Here is a 24,654-nt window from a genome sequence, read left to right on the forward strand (position 1 = left end):
TTCGCTACAAAATTGTTTTGATAGACAACCACATATTATAAAGGTTAAAACGCATGCAGTTTCTTTTATGTCTAATTTTTGGTTTTGCTTTATAAGAATGATTTATCAGAATTTCTGTTTTTTAAAATCAGCAGATCATATATGGACATGATTATCTTGTATGAGATGCAACTTTGCTGAGGGTGGAAAATAGCAAAATTTAATAAAGGAATGGTAAAATTTTAATTTATACTGTATGTTCCATAGGCTGCAGACATCTAGAAAGTGAAATCATGTTTTTGCCATTGATAATAATTCTTCCTGTATAAAAATATGTCGCATTTTGAGAGAGTGATTACATTGCTAAAACTTGATAAATATAAACTGATTTCACGCAGAGGTGGTTTATGACATTCTTTGGGTAGAGATCAGTTGGCAGTAGAAGATAATGTTTGTTGGTTTTATTTTTAAGGTAGGCCATCTTAAATTTGAGGGAATCGACTCTCAATTACAAATATTTACAGAAGATTTTAAAGTTGTAAGATACTATTTTGGATTATTGACTTTAAAAACCTGGGGTGACTATTTTGGTAATTACTTCACTAAGACCACATGGCCAAACCAGTTTCTTGCTTGTGACATCAAAGGAACAAATATTTGGCAATTTCCCATTTGTTAGCAGGTGGCCTTTTCCTGTTAGTGACACTTGAATGAAGTGTGACTAACATTCTTTCCTTTGGCCATTGCCCCAAGAATGATTCCCAGTGAAACTTCTTGGCTTGTGGTGATTTTCACGTGTAATATAACAACAAGAAGCAAGCAAATACATAATATTTAATGTGTTCCAGACATCGTTTCTAAGTACTTTAAATGTGTTTACTCACGGAATCCTCATAACAACTCTGTGTGGTAGCTACAATTTTCATCTCCATTTTAGAGGTGAAGAAACTCAGGCACAGAGATATTAAGTCACATGTGCAAGTGACATACGATTGGCAAAGCAGGATGTGATCCAGACAGCTGGCTTCCAGAGGCTGTACTTTCACCCACCACACCACCCAGCATCCAGGAGGAACCAGAGAAAGTTTCCCAAATTGCAGAGTTGCACAATTCATGGGAGCTGTTGGGAACCTGTATGGTGGATAATTTTGATAGTATTGTTTTTACTTTTCAACCTTGTAACAAAGTGCTTGCCAGTAATCAAGAAATAGATCTACAAACAGTTCTAGTTAAAGGGCTGCTACCACTAAAAAGGGATGGTTGACTTAAAATGAATGAATCAATTCAAATTCTCTTATCTTACAGTTAATATTTTCCTGATTTTTTTATAATGAAAGGATTATTATGGCAGAAACTTGGTGTTTTGTTATATAGTGTGTGTGTGTTTTGTTTCACTTTGTAAGTATGACCAAGTGTTGTTTTATAATTGTCTTGAAGGAGATGACTTAAAGTAAAAATATGCTCCCTCTTGGTACCTTTAGTGTACCTAACATTGATTTCCTAAGCTGCTTTTGCCAGTGATGACATCTATGCTCTGACTTGTTCAATCTTTCTTTCCTTCACTGAATTTGTACCCTATTTGTATTAGGAAGAGCAGAACCATATTTGTGTGTGTTTTGCCCCAGTCTTTTCAACCTACAAATCCTGTCCTAGAATGATGATGGACTGACTAGCTTAGAATACCAATGGGCTACATGGAACTCTTACATTCCCTGAAATAGTTACCACCTAGGGTCTGCTGAGTCTCCTTGCCCGGTGGGGTGCTTGTAGGGTATTATGTAAAACAAAACTTCTTGACTTTAAAATGCAAACATGTCACCTGGGGAGCTTGTTAATACTGCAGATTCTGATTCAATAGATCTTGGGATGGGGCCTGAGACTCTGCATTTCTTACAAGCTCCCTGTGATGCTGCACCTGTTGCTGCTGATCCCTAGACCACATTTTGAGTAGCAAGGCCATCCAAAAAGTTATGGGTGGCTACTGAAGGCAAAATAATTTGACTATGTCTCTTGTCTTTCCCATGTATTACTGGCTTTTAAAGAGAGAATTTACTTAAGGATATTTATAAATCATTTTATCGGGAAGTTTACAGCAATCAGAAAGCATGATCTTACTCAAATACAGATGTCATTCCGCTGCTAAATCCCTTCAGTGGCTTCCAACCATTTACCGGGTAAGGACCCTATCCTTGAGACATGAACAATGCCTATAGTGCTCTGGCTGTGGCCGACCCACCCAACATATCATGTCCTGCTTTCCTCCAGCTTAACATGCATATTCTGATCTAGGTTGTGCATCCTAGATTTGTATATTTATAACAGCAAAGTCCCTGCAGAAGTGTCTTGAAGAAAGAGGCAGCTACTCTTAACACCAGTGACATTTCACTTGGCCCATATGCCAAGTTCTTTTCTGCTGCAGAACCTTTGAAACGTTGTGGGTTTTTGCACCTAGAATCTCTTTCCTCTTCATTCTCCTGTCAGCTGCTAATCATCTTTTAGCTTAAATATTACTTCCGAGGAAGTCATCTTTGATCGTTCCATAAGGTCCCACCATAATTCCTTTTGTAACACTTGTCACGATTTTAAGTGAATGGTTAATTGACTTAATTGTGTGTTTAATGTCTATCTTAGCTGCTACAAGTTCTAGGAGGGCCCAGTCATCATTATATACCCAGTGCTTGGCCTACTCCTCCACACTTCAGGCTGTTACTAAGCCCACAGAATGTACTTCAAAAGCATTGATTGAATGAACGAATGGCAGCCAGTTAAATTTCCATGAAACAATTCTGTTTCATTCATTTTTTTTTTTTTTTTTTATGATAGTCACACACAGAGAGAGAGAGAGACAGAGACACAGGCAGAGGGAGAAACAGGCTCCATGCACCTGGAGCCCGATGTGGGATTTGATCCCGGGTCTCCAGGATCATGCCCTGGGCCAAAGGCAGGCGCTAAACCGCTGCGCCACCCAGGGATCCTGTTTCATTTATTTTTAAATGGACTACTAATATTGACCTTTTGAGGCTTAAGAAATAAGTTCTTAAATAAAAATAAATTTACTTCATAAATAAATATGAAGTACCATTGTTTGGCACTTAGTAGGTACTTAATCTGTATGAGATTCTTTTCTTCTTTTATGCTGCATTCCTGGAAGGATACACCTGGTGGTTTTTTTTTTTTTTACTCTGATCACTTTCCTGTGGCCCCTGTGCAGTGCTCTCTCCCTCTGCTTGTCAGGAACTCTCCCCTCTGTTTCAGCCTAAATTTAAGTGCCTCCTAGGACACGGGGCTTCTGCTTTGACACCGTGTGTCTGAAAAGGTATTGCCCGAGCAGCAGGCAAGATGCTAGGGTGTGAAGGTGAGAACTGGGCCAAATAAATATTCTCTGGTTCTAAATATTATAACACTCCTTGAGAGCCTTCTCACACAGTTTAGGATACTGGTGGTATGAGTTTTGCTATAGTGCTTCTACATGGATTCAAATCTAATCTGGCTTGGCAGTGGCTGAAATATTTTATATTCTATCTTTTCATGGCCCCTAGAAAATGTCTAATAATACTACCAGAACATGTGTCTTCTTTAGTAGTTAATGTGCTTCTAGTGTTAGCATGCAAAATGATTGGGCATTATATTACAAGTGATACTTTTATCATGAATTTATGTAGCATCTTTTCCCCCAACAACTCAAAGCGGTTTAACGTATTATTTCGTTTATGACCCTTGGATTATTAGGACCATTTTGTGAATGATGAAACTGAGATACAAAGAAATTGAATAAATTGCCCACTTGATGTTTAAGTGGTCCTTGTTAGAAGAAAGAAGGGCCATTATTTTGTGACAGTCTATCTATTGTTTTTACATAAATTCTAAAATAAAAACGAGACATTATGGAAATATTCATTTTTAGAAATAAGAAACAATATTCTTCTGAATGATTTTCTGGAAAATGGTTACTTGGTTTTATAAATACATTCTCTGTTTGACTAATATTTAATGGGCCTCAACTGGGTACTAGGCACTGACCTCAGCTGGAGGATACAATAGTAAACGTGACATGCCATATTGCCTTTATATTTGGGGAAATTAATTGCTGGGGAAAATTGGAGAGGACGGACTTTATAAAGTAAAGAAGTACAAAAATTAGATAAGTTCAGCTACTACTAAATGCCGTGGAGTGCTTTACTACAACAGAGTGACTGAGGAAAGATTCACAGATTGGGTGATAGGCAGAGGCTGCTCTGAAAAGTGGGCACTGACTTTACTTACAGGTTATTTACGAGTAGATGGACAACGTTTTTCAGTGTTAGATATTTGGAATATATGTACACTTTCTTCCAATATTCTAGAATAGGAGCCAGCAAACTTTTTACAGAGGGCCAGATAATAAATAGTTTAGGCTTTGTAGACTGTGACATCTCTGTCACAACTACCAAACTCCACCACTGTGACATGCAAAAGGCCACAGACCATCATAAGCAAGCATATGAATGTGCCTGTGTAGGTGAGGAAAAAGTTTTCCTCGACAATCTTAGTTGTGTTTGAAATCTGGTTGTGTTTGAAAATTTAATTGACAAAGGCACATTAACAGGAGAAAAAGTATACAGATTTATTTAATACAAGTTTTAGGGATGCCTGGGTGGCTCAGTGGTTGAGCTTCTGCCTTCAGCTCAGAGCATGGTCCTGGGGTCTGGGATCAAGTCCCACATCAGGCTCCTTGCAAGGAGCCTTCTTCTCCTTCTATGTCTCTGCCTCTCTCTATGTGTCTCTCATGAATAAATAAATGAAATCTTTAAAGAAATAAAAATAAACAAGTTTTATATGACACAGAAGCCTTCATAAGGAAATGAAGATCCAAACAACAGTTAAACTGGAGTATTTTTATGCTAGTTTTTTTAAATGAAGAATGGACAGTCATGGAGAAACATGATAGGTAAAAGAGTTAAAGTGAGTGTAGTAAATCGGGGGAAGCTTAGTAAGGCCTATTGGTTAGGATCCTTCTTAGTGTCCTTCTGACTTGGGAGATAAGAATGTTCATAACCTCCTGGACATCTCTCACATGAGGATTTTATGACTGTTTCAGGAGAAAAGGGCAAGGGGAAGGTCAGAGTGACCTTCCTGCTTCTGCTATTTTCTTAAACTCCTTCAGTTGAAAATATTCAGTATGCCAAGGTACCATATTTGGAGGTAGCATGTCTGAACCTCATCAGCTGCATTCCAATGGAGTTTTATTTATGCACACTGAAATTTGAATCTCACATAATTTTATGTGTCACAAAGGATATTCTACTTCTGATTTTTTTCAACTGAAAAAAATGTAAAAACCATTCTTAGCTTGTGGGCTGTACAAAAACAGGCATCAGTCTGGATTTGTTCCCTGAGCTTGCCACCCCTTGTTCTAGAATATTGTGCAGCACCCAAGCTGCCCTCGTGGCTTTATCACTTCTCTGAATTGTAGTCATTTGGAGAGGAGACTCTCACATAGTGTTAGCATGGTGCTTTTGACTTCTCTCCCAAGGTCTGGGTGACATTTCCACTGGGTTGATAGTCTTGGTATCTGCCTGCAGAAAGAATTTCCCTTTGAAATAGCTTTAACTCAGTTTTACAATATGTTGACATCTAGGGACCTTGTGTATTGAGGAGCACAGTTGGAGCTCCAAACTCATCTCTTACTACCTAGGGCTGCCAGCTGCAGAATTTGGACCAATTCATCCACCTATACTTAGTGGTTATTAGATCCTGCCTGAAGTATCATGGTCTTTTCTTGGTGCAACTTGTTTATTTAAAAGGAGATTGCCTGTTAATAGCGAGAAAAGTGAGGGACGCCTGGGTGGCTCAGCGGTTGAATGTCTGCCTTGGGCTCAGGGTGTGTCCCAGGGTCCAGAATCCAGTCCCACATCGGGCTCCTTGCAGGTAACCTGCTTCTTACTCTGTCTATGCCTGCACCTCTCTCTCTCTCTCTCTGACTCTCATGAATAAATAAATAAATAATATTTAAAAAAGAGTGAAAAGTGGTAAGATGTTAATCATCCGTACCATACTTAAATAAACTGGATATATATATATATAATTTGGAGAAGAAAAGACTAAAGGAGGGAGGAGAGCTATTTTCAAATATATTAAGTTTTAATGTACAAAAGGGAAAAAAAGGCTGTCCAAGTCAGCAAGTAGAAATACTTGGGAATAAGTCTGTCAGTCAAGTCTGTCAGTCAGAAAACCTGAATTCTCATCCCTATGATACTTGAAGAAATTGTTTACAACTCTGTGCTTCTTTCCTTTATCTTCTAAAGAGACAGTAGATTTCTCTAGACCTTTCTGGTAACAGCATTCAATGTTTCTTAAATATGCAAAACAACTTGGTAACTTGAGCTGTGCAGCAGAGGGAAGGCTGCTTGGATAGTAGTGGAAATCCTACCACTGGAGTTATTCAAAAAGAAACTAGGTCACCATTGTCACAGACACTAGAAGACTTTTTATTCGTTCACTCAACAAATATTTACTCATTTGTCCACCAAATGTTTACTGACTTCCTTGTAAGGTGCTTGCCAGCCATATAATTTCATTGTGTTTCTTAATCAGCTAGTTAGAACTTGGTATAAATCTGTGGGTTAAACACCAGTCTTTGAAGACCTCTTTTGGCTGTGTTTTGCTATCCTTGCCAGTGTCCGCTGGTATAGAAGAATCTTTCTTTGCTCCAAAATGATTCCGTTGAATTAAAATTAAATCCAACTTTGGTGACCGGATTTCTTTTCAAATTGGCAGTTTCCTTATGCAAGATAACCCTTTGTACTTCTACCTTGCTTCCTTTTTCATTGGAACTGCTCGCTTTGATTTGCAAACCTAAAGGGCTTGAAGTTAATTTAAGAGTCTGTTTGTAAACATTAGTGCCGGGATTTCTGGGTCCAGTTTTATAGAATAGTAGTCCTGCTAGATGGAATACTAAAAAGGGTTTTATGGTCAAAAATGCTTAAAAAACAGTGTATACTAAAATTTCTTCTTGGAGAGGCACAGGGCTCCTGAATAATTAAAGGTTCTGAGAAATCCTGCAGAAAACAAGTGTTTAATATTGTTGAACCCAGCACTTGCACTACTACCCATTAACATCCCATGAAATGCACTTAAGAGAAAATCTTACCTTATTAACATCATAGAGAAGAACCCTGGTAGATACAGGTAGATACAACCAAAATCATTTCAAAAAGGTTTGCCTATCCATATTTACAAATTTGTAGATGTTGCAAAATAATTTTTAAACACATGGAATTGCCTGTGCTTCCCTACATAAAAATTATAAATTTTCAAGGAGTTGGAATCAGTTGTCCAATTATAAATTCCTATTGAATGTAGCTGTTTTCTTGATGACTTGTACTTTTCCATTTTATTCATTAAGTATCAGCCTCATTAAGATTTAGTTTCTTCATTTGTTTAAAAAAATGGAGATAATATCCATTTAGTAGAGTTTTTATGAGGAGTAAGCTAAATGGGTGAAGGTATGCAGAACACTGAGCATAGAGCCAGCACCATGGTGGTTATTCAATAAAGGCCTATCTTTCATCTCACCTTAATCATAATCCTGAATTTGGGACTGTGGGTATTCAAAAGAGGTAGAAATCTGATGTTTAGGTTATTTGGATACTAAGGAAAACAGCATAGAATAAGTCCAAAAAGCTTTAATTTGCATAGGAGCATCTTAGAATATAAAGCAAGAAGATAATTTCCAGCAAAAACTTGGGAAAAATCTCTGAAAAATAATGATTTTTTTGTTGTTGTTCTTGTAGTGCAAGACCCATTTCATGAGACTTCTTTAAAATTTTAAAATTCTCCAAAATAAGAGCAGTTTGAGGAGGAAAAAAGAAATAATCATGACATGTTTAATCAAAACCTTGTAAATAAATGACAGGTTTTTATAGCTATTGTTACTTTTTATACAGAAGACTCCAAGCTAATTTTTAAGTCAGGTTTCGATTTTATTTTTGTTAATTTTTAAAAAAGATTTTATTATTTATTCATGAGAAATACAGAGAGAAAGAGAGAGAGAGGCAGAGACACAGGCAGAGGGAGAAGCAGGCTCCATGCAGGGAGCCTGAGGTAGGACTCAATCCCAGGACTCCAGGATCACATCCTAAGCCAAAGGCAGATGTTTAACCACTGAGCCACCCAGGTATCCCTATTTTTGTTAATTTTCATAGTGAACTAGCAGTGACATTCAGATTTAGTGCTCTATGAAGCAATTTTCATGTGACACCACCCCCTTTCTTTCGGGTATTAATTTATCAGTCTGGCGTTTTAGGTTGTGAGTCTTGGGTTAAATGCCACATTTTCTATTCCTGCACTTTCTTTCTAAAATACCTATATCTAAAGTGAGTCTTTCAGCCTCTTCCCTTTGGTTAGGGATGCTCTGTTATAGCCTGGTTAATTCAGCATCCCTCAGCTCATGGCACTCTCTTCAACAACATTGCTGCCAAATCCATTTTAGTGACTCAGCAGGAGCTTGTCATTAACAGCATTTTTGTAGAAAGTAAAAATTAAGCAGTCTTGGAAAGCAGAGTGCTAGTGTACCATGTATGTGTAAATCTTCAGTAGCAATAAACAGTCTCCTGGTGGGTTGGTGGTGGAGCTGCTCGCCTGATACCACCCTTCCTTTGAAGCCTTAACAAGTTCAGTTCTCAATAATGTCTGCAGTGAAAAGGGCCCTTCAGTATTACTGAAAAGGCAATCTGTTTCAAATCTTATATTTGTTTCTAGGATGTATAAAACATTTGATAGATAAAGGAGAGGCAGATGGAATTCAAAATAGCAGCTTTATTATTGGTAAAGCCTGGGTCAGAAAATATGGCTTTAAATATGGCTTGCTTACACTGTTCTCCAGAGTTAAGTTGATCCTTCTGTCCCTCCAACTGCCCTAGCTGCCCCCTTACCACCTCCCAAACCACCAACAGAGCTGAACACAATGGCAGAACCAATCCTAATGGACTCAACAGAGAGGGAGAGCAGGCGAGAATGCAACTCCCTGTGGTCAGGGGGGCCCCAAGCTCACCACTGAAAGAGTCCCCTCTCCTTCCTTACCTTGAGGCATAGAGAAAGACAGAAATGCGGCTCATATTAAAGGGGAGAACAATAAGGGTGCGCAACAATAAGGTTAGTTGTAGATCTGATGGGAAAATACCTCTTGGGTAAAATTACACATCGAGGGAGAGGAGGCCAAGAGGGTGACATTTGTTTGAACAATGGATGCTTTAGGTATATCTACAACTCCTTGATGACTGAAAACTCTATAAAGACACACGTAGAGGATTTTACATCAAATAAACAAGTGTCTGGTCTAGAAGGCAGAGGGAAAGAAAAGGGATAGGACTAGACCTGCATGCAGAGGAGCAGGGAAGGGACTAATTGAAAAAGAAGGCAAAAATAATAGAACTGTAGCTGAGTCTTTTTGAAAGGAATGAGAGATAGGAGAATGAAAGAACTCAGAGGAAAATCCCAGCGGTATAGGAAACTCATATGCTAAGGAAAGCCAAGGTTTGTGCCTGAATGCCTCACTAAAGTATTGGTTTTCACCAGGTTTTTAGGAAACAGGTCTTAGAAACATCTAGAATCTGCTGAGGCTCACTCTCCATCCAGAGCTTCTCAGACAGTGGGTGAAGTTTGACTTAGAAATTACCTTGGAATATTGGAGGTAATAGGAAAGTGTGGATTTGTGAAGCATGGCTTATGGAGGAGTTTAAAAGGGATCCAGAGGAGTTAGATTTAATGTATATTCTGGGAAGTGTGTTGATTAAAACAAGAGGTAAAGAAAGCCTAAGCTGTATTAATAGTGTTAGGAGAAGAGAAGGCACACAAAGGGGGGGTCCAACTGTGCACCTGACCGGCTCAGTTGGAAGCGCATGAAACTTGATCTCAGGGTTGTGAGTTTGAGGCCCATGTAGGGTGTAGAGATTACTTAAATAAATAAATAAATAAATAAATAAATAAATAAATAAATAAATAAATAATTTAAAAGGTCAACATTTGATTCATTATGGAAAGGGAGATGAGGGGAGAAATATAGTTTATAACATCTAACAATTCAGAGGACGAGTAAAATTTGGTAAGGCATTGAACTTGGAGATGAATAGACAATGGTGGGGTGTTAGGCAGAAATAGAGAATACAGCAAGGAACATGAAAGGGGCAGCTTAGAGCTAGAGGTGATGGATTTGAAAACTTCTTCACAAAAGGAGTCTCTGGAATCAAAAGATAACAGAATTGCTGAGCTAGACTGTGTAAAGCAGTGAGGTCCAAAGAAGACTGAGGCCAAGGTTCTGGGGGAGCCTCTATGGGCCAATGCCACTTCTCCCTCTCACTACTATTCCTGTAAACCGTTTTATTTACAGCCTTGACCCTGCATTCACATATTGTCTATGACTGGTTTTATGTTATGACAGCAGGGTTGAGCAACTGAGACGGAGACCAAATGGCTTGCAAAACCTCAAATATTTACCATCTGGCCCTTTATAGAAAAAGTTTGCCAACCTGGCTCAAGATGATAAAAGAGAAAGAGCTATAGAAAAGATGAGGCACCGTGAAACCAGGAGAGCATGGCCATTGATGTAGTTTTAGAATATGGGTGAGGTTTGGTGGGGTGAGGTCTGGAGCCAACGACCAGAAAAGAATTCTTGAAACATCTTTGGTGCAAAATGGCAGTTTTTATAACAGCACAGGGACAGGCTCCCGGGGGCTGGAAGAGCCACTGCCCCGGGCTTGTGAGAGGTGGCTGATTATATACCTGCTGACTTGGGAGCGGTCAGGAAAAGGGAGGTTTCAAAAGGATTTTCATATGCTAAAGAGGACCTACAAGATACTTCATCGGGTTAAAGGTTGTTTTCCCTCTAGCAAGGCATTAACATTAAGATGTTGGGAACTTTCCGAGGAATGTCACACATATCCCACCCTGGGGGAGAGGTGTGTCATTTATGGAGTGTCAGCTTGTGCTCCGTGCTCAGCTAGCCCCCTCTGTTCCCCATCAGCCAGGAGGAAGTCTAGAGAGAAGAGGGTTTCTGGGGAAGGTAACTAGGAAAGGTACAAGCTTGGGGGGAAAAAAATCTTTGAATATTGTGACCAGGAGGTAAATGTCATTCCAAAAAAATCCAATTTCTATATGGACCAAAACCCAGCAAAAAATACTCAAAAGATCTCTTTCTCCCCTCTCCTTTTTTTTTTTCTTCCTTCGTTAGTATTAAAACCTTCATTAAAGCAGAGCACTGCTCCCGGTGCTGTTGGAAGATGCCTACAGACAAGGTGCACAGTCTTACAAAGTCCGATAATAAGATGTACTGAGATAATGTGTGTGAAATTGTAGAATGTTATAAGAAATTAAAGTATTTTGCATTAAAGGCAGTAAATTACCCCATGCCAAATATCTGCATTCGGAGGGGACTGTCAAAAACTTGGCACATTTGAAACATTTGCGATTCTAATTTAATGTAAACAGCACAGGCAAATTCTTACTCCCTTTGTGATCCCAGGGCAGGTTACTTAACTTTACTGTGTTCATCCATAAAACTGGGATCATCAGCACTCAGTATGATGAAGATGAAATGAGATATAAAGCAGTTCGTGGGATGTTTAGCATACAGTAAGTACTTCACGAATAGTAACTTTACTTTTAGAGAGCTGTGGAAACCTCAATTCATAAAGTCAGATATATAAGACATATCCAAAATAAATAAATAAATAAAACATATAAAAATCACTTATTATCAAAAAAAATCACTTATTGTCTGCAAATCAGTGTTAAGAAAATTCTGAGACCCATCTTACCAAGTTGGTACTATTTAGCACTACTTTTAGGGCTCCTCCCCCTGTCCCAGGGTGGTCCCTCATGAGGGACTTTTATTGATCATCGGTGACCAGGGCACCTAGCTACTGCAGAGACAGCTTTTATTCCCTGTCCAGCTGGTTCTTCGGTGCAGCAGGCAAGTGGGGCTTGAAAACTCAGATGAGGCCAACAGCCTGTGGCAGGGAGCCGGCTTCCCTCGGTGCCCCACTGTGACCACCTCCCTGGGCACTATCAGCGAGCAAAGTGCAGGTGCTCCTCCTTGCACACCCAGTGGCTTTTCTTTCCAGTCCCAGAGCATCTCCACTTTCAGAGCCACCTACCAGGACACACACTATTCTACTTTGATATCATATGGTAGTGCCAATATTTTAACTTTCTGGCCTATAAAAAAAATGACTTTCATGTAGTTCAAATAACAATTCAAAAGATTTAGTTTTCTTTCCTTCCTTCCTTTTTTTTTTTTTTTTTTTTTACCTAGAAGGGCAACCGACTTCAGTCTATTTGTGCTTTTCCAATAACAAAATCCTCTGTGGCAAGTAAACAGAAACAGATTACTTTATTTCAGGGCAAAGGAAAATAGAGAAAAATAAAAAGTCATATTTCATTGAGGCATCTTGACAGGTTTATATGGTAATAACAATAATAATTATTTTTTATTGTAATTATTCCTCATATCCCACCCCCTTTCTCCAACTGTACTGTCACTGCATGGTTCATGGAGCCTTAGATTATTCATGCTGTGTTGATTGACTAGCTTCGTCTCCCACCTCCCTCACACCTGGCACACTTCAGCTGTACTACCAGTAGCTACCTGCCTTCTCATCATTACAATAACCCTTCTCTGTTGCTGGAAAGTACTCATACCTCAGTCTTGTCATGCTGATAAACTTCTACTCCTTAAAGACTTAGCTGATACATGGTCTCCTCTGTGTTCTCTGAAAAAAGTTTAAAACATCATCTTCTGTGTTTTCACAGTGCCTGATACTCAAACCACTTAGACTTAAGGTGATTGAATAATTTGTCATCTAAACTCGGACACTTTTAAAAGCAAGTAATAATTATGCTGGGACAACAGACATAAACCAGAGTGCCTGGAGAAGAGCAGGGTGTATGGCCACCCTGCTTATCCTTATATTGCTGTAATGATTGGTTACATACCTCTCATTCCCTCCTCTCACAAACATATATACATATACACAGTCAGTAAATCCCTGGAAGGCATAAGCCTTAGCATCTAGTGTGAGATGACTGCTGACACATCAACTGATTAATTAAACCGTGAGGATTTTATTGCAGGAGAATGTTCTAGATTAGTGAAAAAACATAAACAAACAAAAGGAGATGGAGGGAACATTTATAAGAGCAAGTAAACCAGTCTGCGTGGAACGGATATTTAAGGATTGGAATATAATTTGGGAAAAGATTTTACAAACTCTTGGTTGTCAAGCTAAGGAATGTCTAACAAAGTGGAGGAACAAGGGAAGGTTTGTATGTGGGGGAGTGACATGAAAGATTACTGATAATTGTATGTCAGAGGAATTGGAGGGTGGGAAGGTCAGAGAACTACTGAAACTATCTGAATAAAAAAGATGGAAATATGGATGACTCTTTGTCATTTAACCTTTTATGCTTTAGGCTGCAAGCGATAGAAACCCAAATTATCCTGGTTTAAACATAAAGAGGAATGTATTGGTTCAGCTAACATAAATATATAGACATTGCTGGATCCAGGTGTTCAGTGTCATATCATCAGGAATATTCTTTCTATCTCTTGGTTCTGCTTCTTACTGTTTTGGATTCATTCTCAGTCAGGTCCTCCCCAGAATACCCATTAGGAACTTCCAGCCTACTTTTACCAGCTTAGCAACCCCAGTAGAGAAGGAATGCCACTTTTATCAATAGTCCTAGCAAAAATTCCAAGGAAGGTTCTCTAGGTCATGAAAATCAAATCACAGAGATAAAATTATCTAGAGGAAACATAAAAGTAATAAGCTTCCAAAATGAGCATGGAGAAGAAATGTACTCATTCCAAAATGATCTAGACTCAAGAAATTTAAAATACAAGACACATGATGTTTATTTATTTCACTTTATTTTATTTTAACTCCAGTGTAATTAATAGTTAAAATACAATGTTATATGTTCTCTTTAATCCAATAAATATTTTCACATATTATGATACTGGGCATATCATGCTAATAGTCCAAATAAAATAGAAATTATTATTTCACCTTTCCAGTCCAACCTATAAATACAGTAGTATAGGAGCTTATGATTACTTATCTTTGAAGGAGTCTAATGGAGCCAGAGGAGGGCTGAAAAGGGCAATTAAAGTGGCTTTGTCTTTGTGAGAATTCCTTAAGTAGTTTTACTGAGAAACCAATTAATAAACCTCTTCATTCTCAAATGACAGGATCTATGGATTTGAGAAATATTTGTAAATTTACTTCTTTGTAAATTTACAGCATAATTCTCAGAAGTTTTTAACTGAATTTTCCATGAAATTTATGTTCTGAATAAAGGATACAATAATGTTCAGGACACAAATCAAAAAGAGAAATAAACGATTCAATTGGCTTTAAAAACAAGTTTTAGATAACAAAAGAATATGTATAGAATAATTCTATTTGGTGTTCAAGTCATGCATACATATATTCATTTATGTATATGTGATATATAACAAATGAAACACTGAACCAAATATAGACTATCCTGGTTGGGGGTATTTGGTACAATTTTAATTTTCTTATTTATCTATGGCTTTTTGTTTTACAGTTTCTAGCATGAATCTATAAATTAATTTTACATAACAAAAAGAATAAAAAATCTGTTTCTTTGAGAGAAAAAGAATTCTGATATAAAGGTAAACTAGCTTTGCCTTTTGGAGTGATGTTGTTGTGGCTCTTTGCACAGTTTTCTCCCCAGATATCATAAGTATTTCAATAACAACATTGGGTTAGGTAGGCTATTACCTCTGAAAGAATGTGGCATTTCTCTTATTATGTAAATATTAATCAAATGCAGTTTTAGTGCATTATGCTTGGGTGACAAGAATTAATTAATTAATTTATTTATTATTTTGAGAGAGGGGGAGAGGGAAAGAATCTCAAGCAGGCTCCACCTGATATGGGGCCTGATCTCATAACCCTGAAATCATGATCTGAGCCAAAATCAAGAGTTGGACACAGATGCCCCAAGTGATAAGACTTTAATCACATTTACTGATACCTATCTTAATAAATCAGTTTTATTCTTTCCAAGATCGTACCATTCAAGAACAAGCTTCTAATACAGACAACAATCTGAACCAAGGATCCAGCTTAATAGAATCCATCTTTAAAGTATTATACCATTGCAATTTTTCTCCACAAATATTTGGAAATGTTTTTGTGAGCTACATGGAAGAAGAACAATTATGGGACTTTCTATATAACATTCCAGGTATGAGAATTTACTATTTGGAAAAGAAGTGTTGTAGAGATAATTAAATATATCTTTAAAGATGCTTTGAAAGTTTTATTGATGTCACTTTTGCTGAATCTGTTATTTATAAAAGTTTATCTTACAATTTTTTTTTCAGGATAAATGTTTCTTCTGGGAATCATTAACCATTAGGTCCTATCAAACTAAAGTATACTTGGGACAATGTGAAGGAAGGTTGTGAGATGGATTATGTGATGCAGACTTTCTTTTTCAATTATTATTAGGAAGTGTCCTCTTATAAAAATTTAATTTAATATTTACCATAGATTATGTTTTGCTATTGAGGATATAAGACATTAGTAGCACATGAATAAGTATTTTATGAATCTTAGATGCATTTATTCAACAAACTCATGGACGAAATTTTCTTTTCTTCAAATGTATTTTTCTTTAAATGTAAAAGTGTTTGTTATTATGACCATAGTGCATCTGTTTCTACAAGGCAAGAATGTTCTATGGTTCCTTTGGGGATAATAGGCTTTTCCATTTGTACTGGTCTTCTGCCTACAGCTTGAATGGATATTAAAGCCAGAATAGGTTGCATATTTGAATAGAAAGTGTTCATGGGTTGCCCCACCTTCAGGGCCAGGTGAAAAGGCTCTTGCTTTATTTTATACTTAATATCCTGGCTTTAAATCCTAATACCTTGGGAAAACAAAGAATAAGAATTTAGTAACTATCCTCTTAGTCCATTAACTATTTACATCATATACATTTTGGCTGTTGACCTATAAACTGTTTTATACGTTGTTTTGGGAACTACAATTCCATAAAAGATTTCCTTGGAAATTTTTTCTATTAAGATATCCTCAAGCCCAGAGTTTCTTTTCTCAGCTATGTCCAGCCTACTAATAAGCCCTAGAAAGGCATTCTTCATTTTTGTTACAGTATTTTTGATGTCTGGTATTTCTTTTTGGTTCTTTCTCAAGATTTCCATCTCTCTACAAATACTGCTCATTTGTTCTTGCATGCTGTCTATTTTGCCCATTAGAACTCTTAGCATATTCATCATAGTTATTTTAATTCCTGACCTGATAATTCTAATCGCCATGTCTGTTTCTGATGCTTGCTCTGTCTTTTCAAATTGCATTCTGTGCCTTTTAGTATGTCTTGTAATTTTTTCTTGAAAGCCAAACATGATGTTTTGGGTAAAATAACTGCTATAAAGAGGCATTTAGTGATATGGTGGAGAGATGTTGGGGAGGAGAAGCATTCTATAGTCCTATGATTAGGCCTCAGTCTTTTAGTGGGCCTATGCCTCTGGATGGCATAGTTCACAAACATTTCTCAGTTTTTTCTCCCATTTTGCATAGGAGAATATGGCTAGAGTGGAATGGAGTTGGGTATTTTTCTCTTCTTCTAAGTCAGTTTGGCTCTGATAATATCCCAGTGAGTTATGGTCTATTTTCGTAGATTCTCCCGAGCGCAGCCCTTAAGAACAGAGTGCTCTGACTTATTTCAAAATGTTCCTTTTCCTCTCGTCTTGCTGGAAGCTCTTGAGGATTTTTCTCTGACATTTACTACGGGCACCTAGTTGAACTCATAGAGGTAAAACTCACAGAAGTGTGGCAGCCTCCACAGGGTCCCCCTGGAGTTTTAACTCTCAGACTTGTCCACACTGAGAACCCCAGCAGTTCATCAATTACAATTCGGACTTCCTCCCTTGGCACTAGATCCCATGGTAGGTTCTGCTTGTGAGTCTCCACTCCAGTAAGCTGTGACTCCCTGCATTTGTCATCTCTATCGCTCCTATCTTGGAGAGAGTAGTTTGCCTTGTGTCCTTACCTCTCTACAGATCCAAGAAGAGAAGGTGATTTTTCCAACTGTTCAGCTTTTTATTTGTTGTTAGGACAAAGTGATAACTTCCAAGCTCTTTATATGTGGAGCCAGAAACCAGAAGGGCTTGTCACTTACTTTCTTTTCTTTATTCTCTCTTCTTCTTATCTTTCCTTTTCTTTTTCTTTTTTTTTTCTTTCCTTTTCTTTTTGCTAGATCTGTACCTTATCCCTACCATAGTTATCTGTGGATGTTACTTGAATCCTCCCTTATAGTATCCCATGCTCAACTTGTTTCAGAACCCTTCATCAAAAGAATACTAGGCATCCTATACCAAAATATTGTAAACTTTATGGAAACTCATCTTAGGTAATAATAATAATAATAATAATAATAATAACAACAACAACATATATTTACATAATGTGTCGAGTGCCCACAAATTAATTCATGTAGGTTTTAAATAATTCTTTGAGATAGGACTGTTATTTTGTGTATCATTTGTAATACCTTGATTTTGTTTTAAAAGCAATAAACATAACCTTTTAATAAAAGGAAATAGGGGAATTTCTGGCTTTCTAGAATTTTTAGATACCTGAGATGTATTTAATCCATGACTCCAAAGAGTTCAACCAAAGTAAATATTAATTACAGATACAGGAAGAAGGAGTCTTTATGCCTTTCAATGAATTAAAGTCTTGAAGCATCATTTAAAAAGATAGATTGCGGGCAGCCCCGGTGGCACAGCGGTTTAGCGCCGCCTGCAGCCCGGGGCGTGATCCTGGAGACCCGGGATCGAGTCCCACGTCGGGCTCCCGGTGCATGGAGCCTGCTTCTCCCTCTGCCTGTGACTCTGCCTCTCTCTCTCTGTCTCTATGAGTAAATAAATAAGATCTTAAAAAAAAAAAAAAATAAAAAAAAAAAAAAAATAAAAAGATAGATTGCTATATCCTCCACCATTTCCATAAAGAATAACAACTCACTTGATGATTGCACCATGTTAAAAGTTAAACTCTCAATATTGGATATTACCAGGATCCTCTTTGACATTGTTGTTCTTTTTCTTTCTTTCTTTCTTTTTTTAATTTATTTTAGAGAGAGGGAGAGAGAGTGTGGAGGAAGGGGCAGAGGGAGAGAGTGAATGCTAGAGTAGACTCCCTGAACACAGAGCCCAATACAGGGCTTCACATGAGACTCCAGGTGGAGCTCCATCCTAGGACTCTGAGGTCACTACCTAAGCTGAAATCAAGAGTTGGTTGCTCAAGAGACTGAGCCACCCAGGTGTCCCAGCAGCATGGTGCTTTTTACAATGTATTGAGTTATTTAAGAAATAATACCTTAAGGTGCCTGGCTGGCTTAGTCAGAAGTCATGCAACTCTTGACCTCTGGATTGTGAGTTTGAGCTTCATGTTGGATGTAGAGGTTACCTAAATAGAACTTTAAAACAAAAGAAATATCACCTAAAATTCTGAGGGGAAAAACATATACGTTGTTTTCCGTTTTGATTCAAGTGGTTATCCCAAGACTTCCCTGTCATATTAAGAAACAAGTAAAATTTTATTGTATTAATCACACAAGTAATACATAGTCATTGTGGGTAATCTATGCAGTCAGAAAGAAGGCAGGATGGCAGAAAGAAGGAAAGAAGTTAAAGAGAGGGAGGGTGCAAAAGAAGGAAAAGTAAAAGAAGAAAAAAGAAAGAAAGAGGAAAATATCTGAAATCCCATTAGTTATTGATAATCACCATTAACACTGTAGAGTACACCATTAACACTGTAGAGTACATCTTTTAACTCTTTTATGTGTGGTTGTGTGCACATGTGTGTATTTAATATAAATAGCATGTAGTACTTTTCCTTTACTTATTTTTTTACTGAACAATATATGGCTTTATTGTATAGATGTGTAACTATTTAAACAAATAACCAATTGTTGGATATTTAGAGTATTTTTCAATTTTCCTTTATATACATTACATGATTATAATTAATTTCTTAGGATGAAGTCCTAGAGACAGAATAAGTGGGTTAGCAGGTAAGTAAAATGTTAAAGTGTTGATATTATTGCCAAGCTGTCATCTAAGAAGGTCATACCATTTATATTTCTACCATTAGAGTTCCAAACCACAAGCAAATACTGCTATTCACTGTTAATTGAATTGCCATTTTATTATTAAAAAGAAACTCTTTTCTTCAAATGTTTATGGACTGTTTATTAATTATATGATTTCAATGTTAAAAGCAGCTCTCCTTTTCTATAGCTTTAAACTAGATTACTGAGAAACTGAATTCTCAGCTGAATAAGGCACAAAATATTGCCAGATTCTGCTAACTATAACATACTGTCTGATTCTAAAGTCTCAACGTTTTTGGAGTCTGAGCTAGAGGTCATCCGATGCTTGAGATTGGCACTGACCGACGCTGTCAAGGACATTGTACAGCAGATAATATTTATGATGAGCCCTGGGAGAAACTGTGAGACCAACCTCAACAAGCATAGTGTTCCTGAATGTTTGCGTGAGAGCATTCCAAAGGAATGGAATTATATTCCAAAAGAAACTAAAAGGAAAGAATCAAGCAAAGGTATCTCTCTCACTCTTTTTTGTAAGAACACATTCCCCAAGAAGCAATTTTCCAGGATATAAAATCAAGTAAAATTCTAAGAATTACAAGATTTGTAAACTATATGAGTCCTTTTCCCACCATTTCTATGTGTTTGGGACCTGTAATTTTTTTTTTTTTTTTTTTTTTACTGTGAGCCTTATGACCAAGGAACCTAGAAATGAAAATGACTCAAATGGTTATCATCTTTATTTAATTACCAATTCAGAATTTTCTGTGATATGTTGTGTTCATGTTAGTATTCACAGAGTAGTCAATGATTATGACTAACCTTAAATCTACTGAGTAAAATTCATATTCTTGAGAAGATAGTTCTGATGTTCAATTTTATATTTTTCCTTGAAGTTTTTTCCACTGCAACCACCAACTATTACTTTCTTTTCTCTTGTTAACAGACCTACTTGCGTAGTGTTTAGGTAAAAAATAGCACACCATTTAGCACCTATATATTTTTTGACCAAGTATTTTCCCTCAGGGACCTATGGTTCTGAATTTAGTGCATTGTTTCTATTAGGGGCAGTGTATCTTAGAACCATGAGTTACACTATTTTTCATTTTATTTTGTTTTATTTTATTTTTTAAAGACTTACTTGTTTATTTTAGAGAGGGGGCAGAAGCCGAGGGAGAGAATCCTCAGGTAGTCTCCCTGCTTAACAAGGAGCCCAACGTGGGGCTCCATCTTATAACCCTGAGGCCTTGACCTGAGTCAAAACAAAGAGTCAGATGCTCAACGGACTCAGCCACCGAGGCACTCCTCATTTATTTTATTAATTAAGTCCTCTCTTCTTAAATGGTTTCATCTTACTTACATGATTTTGCATTAAGATTCCTTTGAATGTGTATTATGTAGCCATATTAATGAATCTTCTTTAGGATTTTTAAAATAAAACTTTTCCCTTTATATTAATCTTTAAAGAAGAATATTTTTTCATTAACTTAAGGAAACCTTCAATGGTAAAATATGCTAACTGAACCTATTAAAGTCAATCGAAGGGACTAGTCTTTCTTTCTTCTCCGTGGAGATCCTAAATAATGTGGCTCTTATACAGCAACCTTATATTACAAACTCGAATCAATTATCTATCTGTGACCTTTCATAGTCATGCTTTAATTCTGTCCAAGCCCTATTAAACTGCCTTTGAATCTAGTAAAGCCATTTAATTGAAGTTGGAAAATGTCAGCTTTTCATTACTTAAGTTCTTGTCTGAGTTGTTGCCATCTCTCCTTCATTATAGCTTTTGGATATTTCATAGATTTTGAGTAATTCGGGAGGCATAATCTATAGTTAACATACCATGTTTTATGAGTAGCGCTATTTTGTTTGTGGCTTTCAAGTCATTCTATTGATGAACAATTCTGCTTTCTAAAGGTGTTCTGCATTCTTCCATAATCTTTCAAAGAACCTCAGGTTCCAAAAAAAGCTTACTTTGTGAAATCAGTTCTTGTGATTTTCCTTACTAAATAATATTCTCCATAAAACTGTCACTATCACTATAAAAAATGTGGAGGAAAGTGACTGTATAAACCATTTTGTGCATTCCAGGTGGATATGACGATAGGAGAATACCATGATTCTCCATCTCTACCCTATTTTAGGTTGGCATTGTTCAACCTTTATTATTGCTACATTATGTAAGACAGACAATATTTACAGACTAGACATTAAGTCCCTTATTCATTCAATTGATATTTACTAAGTAAGTTCCTACTATATGCCAAGCACTTCAGTTGAGGCTAAAGATAAACTATAAAGTAGGTACCTCCTCTTGGTGCTCAGAAACTGCTATAATTGGTTCTAAGTGGTTCTAAACACCCCTGGGGATGTACAAGATAATTCTCGGTGTATGAGAAGAAAAGAAGTGAAACTTTATTAAAATTTCATATGAAGATTGTCACTGTAACTCTCCTTGGTCTGACTGGGGCAATTTTGGGGGGCGATGGAAAGAATGGCCTACTTTTTCATTGGTTTTCAGGGTATAATACTGAATTAGGTTCGTTCTTTGTATTTCCGAATCTAGTCTTAACAAAATTAATCCTTACAAAACATACAAGTGGCTTTACCATATTCCCATAGATCAACACATCAGCTGCAGGTGAAAACTAATACTGACAATGCAAGAAAGAACAAACAATAACCTCATACTGATTTCTATTCCTGACATGAGTTCTTTCTTAGCCATATTTATAAGGTAAAATGATGATGACCTAATCAGATTTGGTCAAAAAAAGATTTTAAAAAAGGAAATATATGGGAAAACCATTTGAAATATTACCTCCCATACATTATTATTAAACATGAATCCCTCCTAAGTATCGTACCTTGAGATACCAACTAAAGATAGTTGGAAATCGTCTTGATGAGTAAAAGATTTCAATACTAAGCATCCAAAACATGAAGACACACCTCTGTAATTGTTTTCAAGAATGTTTTAAGTGATATTTAACCATTAAAAGACAAATAGTCATTAGCTTAAGGGGACATTTGTCCTTCCTAAAACAGTGAAAATGAGAGAACATGGAAAACACTATGGTGACAAACCGAAATGCATTTCTTTATTTCTTTGTCAGTAAATACCGTTACATAGAAAATAGTGAATATTTAAAGAAACATATTATAAATTATACAATGTGTGAGATTTACCAAAGAGTTAAATGAAAGCTCAGATGCTTCAGATATAGTTCATCTTGGGTATTTGGTCCCTTATGTTTCAAAGAATAGATACACAAAGTAGTTGTTTTATTTCATTGAAAACAATTAAATGAAAGATGTACCAGAAAAGTACTTTTTTAAAATTTTATTTTTTGAGATTTTATTTTTAAGTCATCTCTATACCCAATGTGGGGCTTGAACTTAAAATGCCAAGATCAAGAGTCACATTGAGCCAGCCAGCCACCTCAGTATATTACTTTTTTAAATAAAAAGAATGCTTTATTGGAAAACTGTTAAATAAAAAAATTTAAATGAATGGATTTTGGAGAGAAAACAGAGGTAGCATTGCAAGAAAAAAATATATTCATGATATCATGCACATGCAGATTGTTGGGAAAGAAGCTGATGGCAGAAATATATAAAATGCTAACAGAAGTTATTAAGATAGTTTATTTTCTAAAAGCCAGAAATATTAGTTTTATAAAAACCAGTATCACAAATAAAAATATCATATCTACACACTTAACTTAGACATAGGATTGTCTAACATAATTTAAAATGTTCCAAATAAGAGTTTCAGTGATTGCTAAATATTTTTCTTGAAAATAAAAAAATGAAAAAATTTTCAGTTTGTTTTCAAGAACAACTAATTGACATCATGATAATGAATATTTATCAGTAAATTGTCAACAACAGCCTTTGCCTATTTGATGGCTGAGATTGAAAAACAAGTGCCGTAATTTCACAAGCACAATTACTGACACACTTGTTCCAATGTAGATCTATCATGTAGTAGCTTTTTCACCTATGACAGACACTAAAATCAAGTATTGAAACAAAGTGAACTTAGCACTTACCCTTTGAATCACTGTATCGAAGTTTTAAACCCAGATTTTGAAAATAACACAGCATATTACATTATCCTCAATCCAGAAATTTTTGACATTTTATACCATAAATAAAATTTTTAAAATAACCTTAAGATATTATTTTGTCTTCATTCATTTTAAATTTCCTTTCTGCAGGTTTTATAAGCATAAAATATATTATTACAGCCAGTGGTACATGTCTAGGAAAAAAGAAATAAATACATAAATATTCATATCACATTACATCCACTCTAAGACATACATTTTTTTCACACTTTGTCAACTCTGAAATTGGCCCTTCCAACGTGTAACATATACATGGCTTAGATAGAAGCCAAAATATTTAAATAAGGGCAGAAAAATGAGTGTGTGACATTCTTAGAAGATCCTTTCCTGATGTGTTATTAACCTCATCACACTCAGAGTCCCTGTGATTAGTAGAATGGGTTTATTAATTTGTCATTAGTCTAAAGGTTCTGATTGGAATTTGCCATAAGCTTTAACAACATAGGGGGGATTTGAGTACCGGGGTCCTCAGATTTTCTAAAATATCAGGATAAGTGCAGGTGTGAAGAAAATTGATAATCTTTACCTAATATCTACTTAGATTGTCAAATGTTTCCTTGGTGTCTGCAGTTAAACCCTCTTTTGTATAAACAGAGCACAAGATACAATCTCCAAGTCAAACACCTGAGAGTAGATTAGGGAGTATATGACACAAACACATAAAGAACAACAAAACTTTAAAATAAGTTAAGAATACAAGAAAGAGTGGTCACAAAGGAGTTTCTTAATTTGCTTCATTTATATTTTAAGCTTCATCTAAGCATATTCATTTGGATAAAAAGAAAGCATTTATCAAGGAACTGCTTTTTACCCGGGACTGAGCTAGGTGTTTTTACATTTCTTATTTTTGTTGAACACAAGAGTCTTATGAGATCTTTCAAATATATATTAGGCCCAATTTTGCAAACTTGCAAAGATTGTTCCAGTTCATTTTTAACATGATTCTTAAGTTGTCATGAATTTCTGTGGAGTCACTAGACTAAGACATATGTTTTCCAAGAGCTTTGTACGTTTTTAGAGCAGAGTGACTTCTTTAAATGTCACAAATATCTTGAAAAATCTTTCACTTTTTAAAATTATTTTTGTTTAGTAAAAGCAGTGAAGATTACCAAAGAACTCAAAGCTACCTTCTTTTGACTTGTCACTCAGTTTCAATTTTCAAATTCTATTATGTATGTAGTGGATTAAAACACTGTGCCTGGCTTTGTGGGATAGTCAAAGACCAATGAGGTTTCTTTCCATGCTCTTGAGGAGCTTTTAGTCTACTTATAAGGATAATTCGTGAAGACATAAATAACATAAACAATAATAGATGTTAATATAAAAGATGACAGCATGGCACATTATGGACCTAATTACCAAAGTGGTCATATAGAAAATATGTTCATGGGAGGAGAGG

At 36.3% G+C, this 24,654-nt stretch overlaps 1 protein-coding gene across 4 annotated transcripts in view; it reads left to right on the plus strand.

Annotated features, from left to right (window-relative positions):
• The window catches only part of KIAA0825 (KIAA0825 ortholog), a 388,625-nt gene that overhangs the window by 157,074 nt on the left and 206,897 nt on the right, over positions 1–24,654 (plus strand). For all 4 annotated transcript variants that reach the window (XM_025437175.3, XM_035714787.2, XM_025437176.3 and 1 more), the window contains 2 exons: positions 15,052–15,231; positions 19,407–19,631. In XM_025437175.3, coding sequence (XP_025292960.3) covers positions 15,052–15,231; positions 19,407–19,631 — 405 coding nt within the window. The remainder of the gene's footprint in view (positions 1–15,051; positions 15,232–19,406; positions 19,632–24,654) is intronic.

The sequence above is a fragment of the Canis lupus genome, chromosome 3 (genome assembly GCF_003254725.2).
Source record: "Canis lupus dingo isolate Sandy chromosome 3, ASM325472v2, whole genome shotgun sequence".
In the NCBI taxonomy this organism is placed as follows: Eukaryota; Metazoa; Chordata; class Mammalia; order Carnivora; family Canidae; genus Canis; species Canis lupus.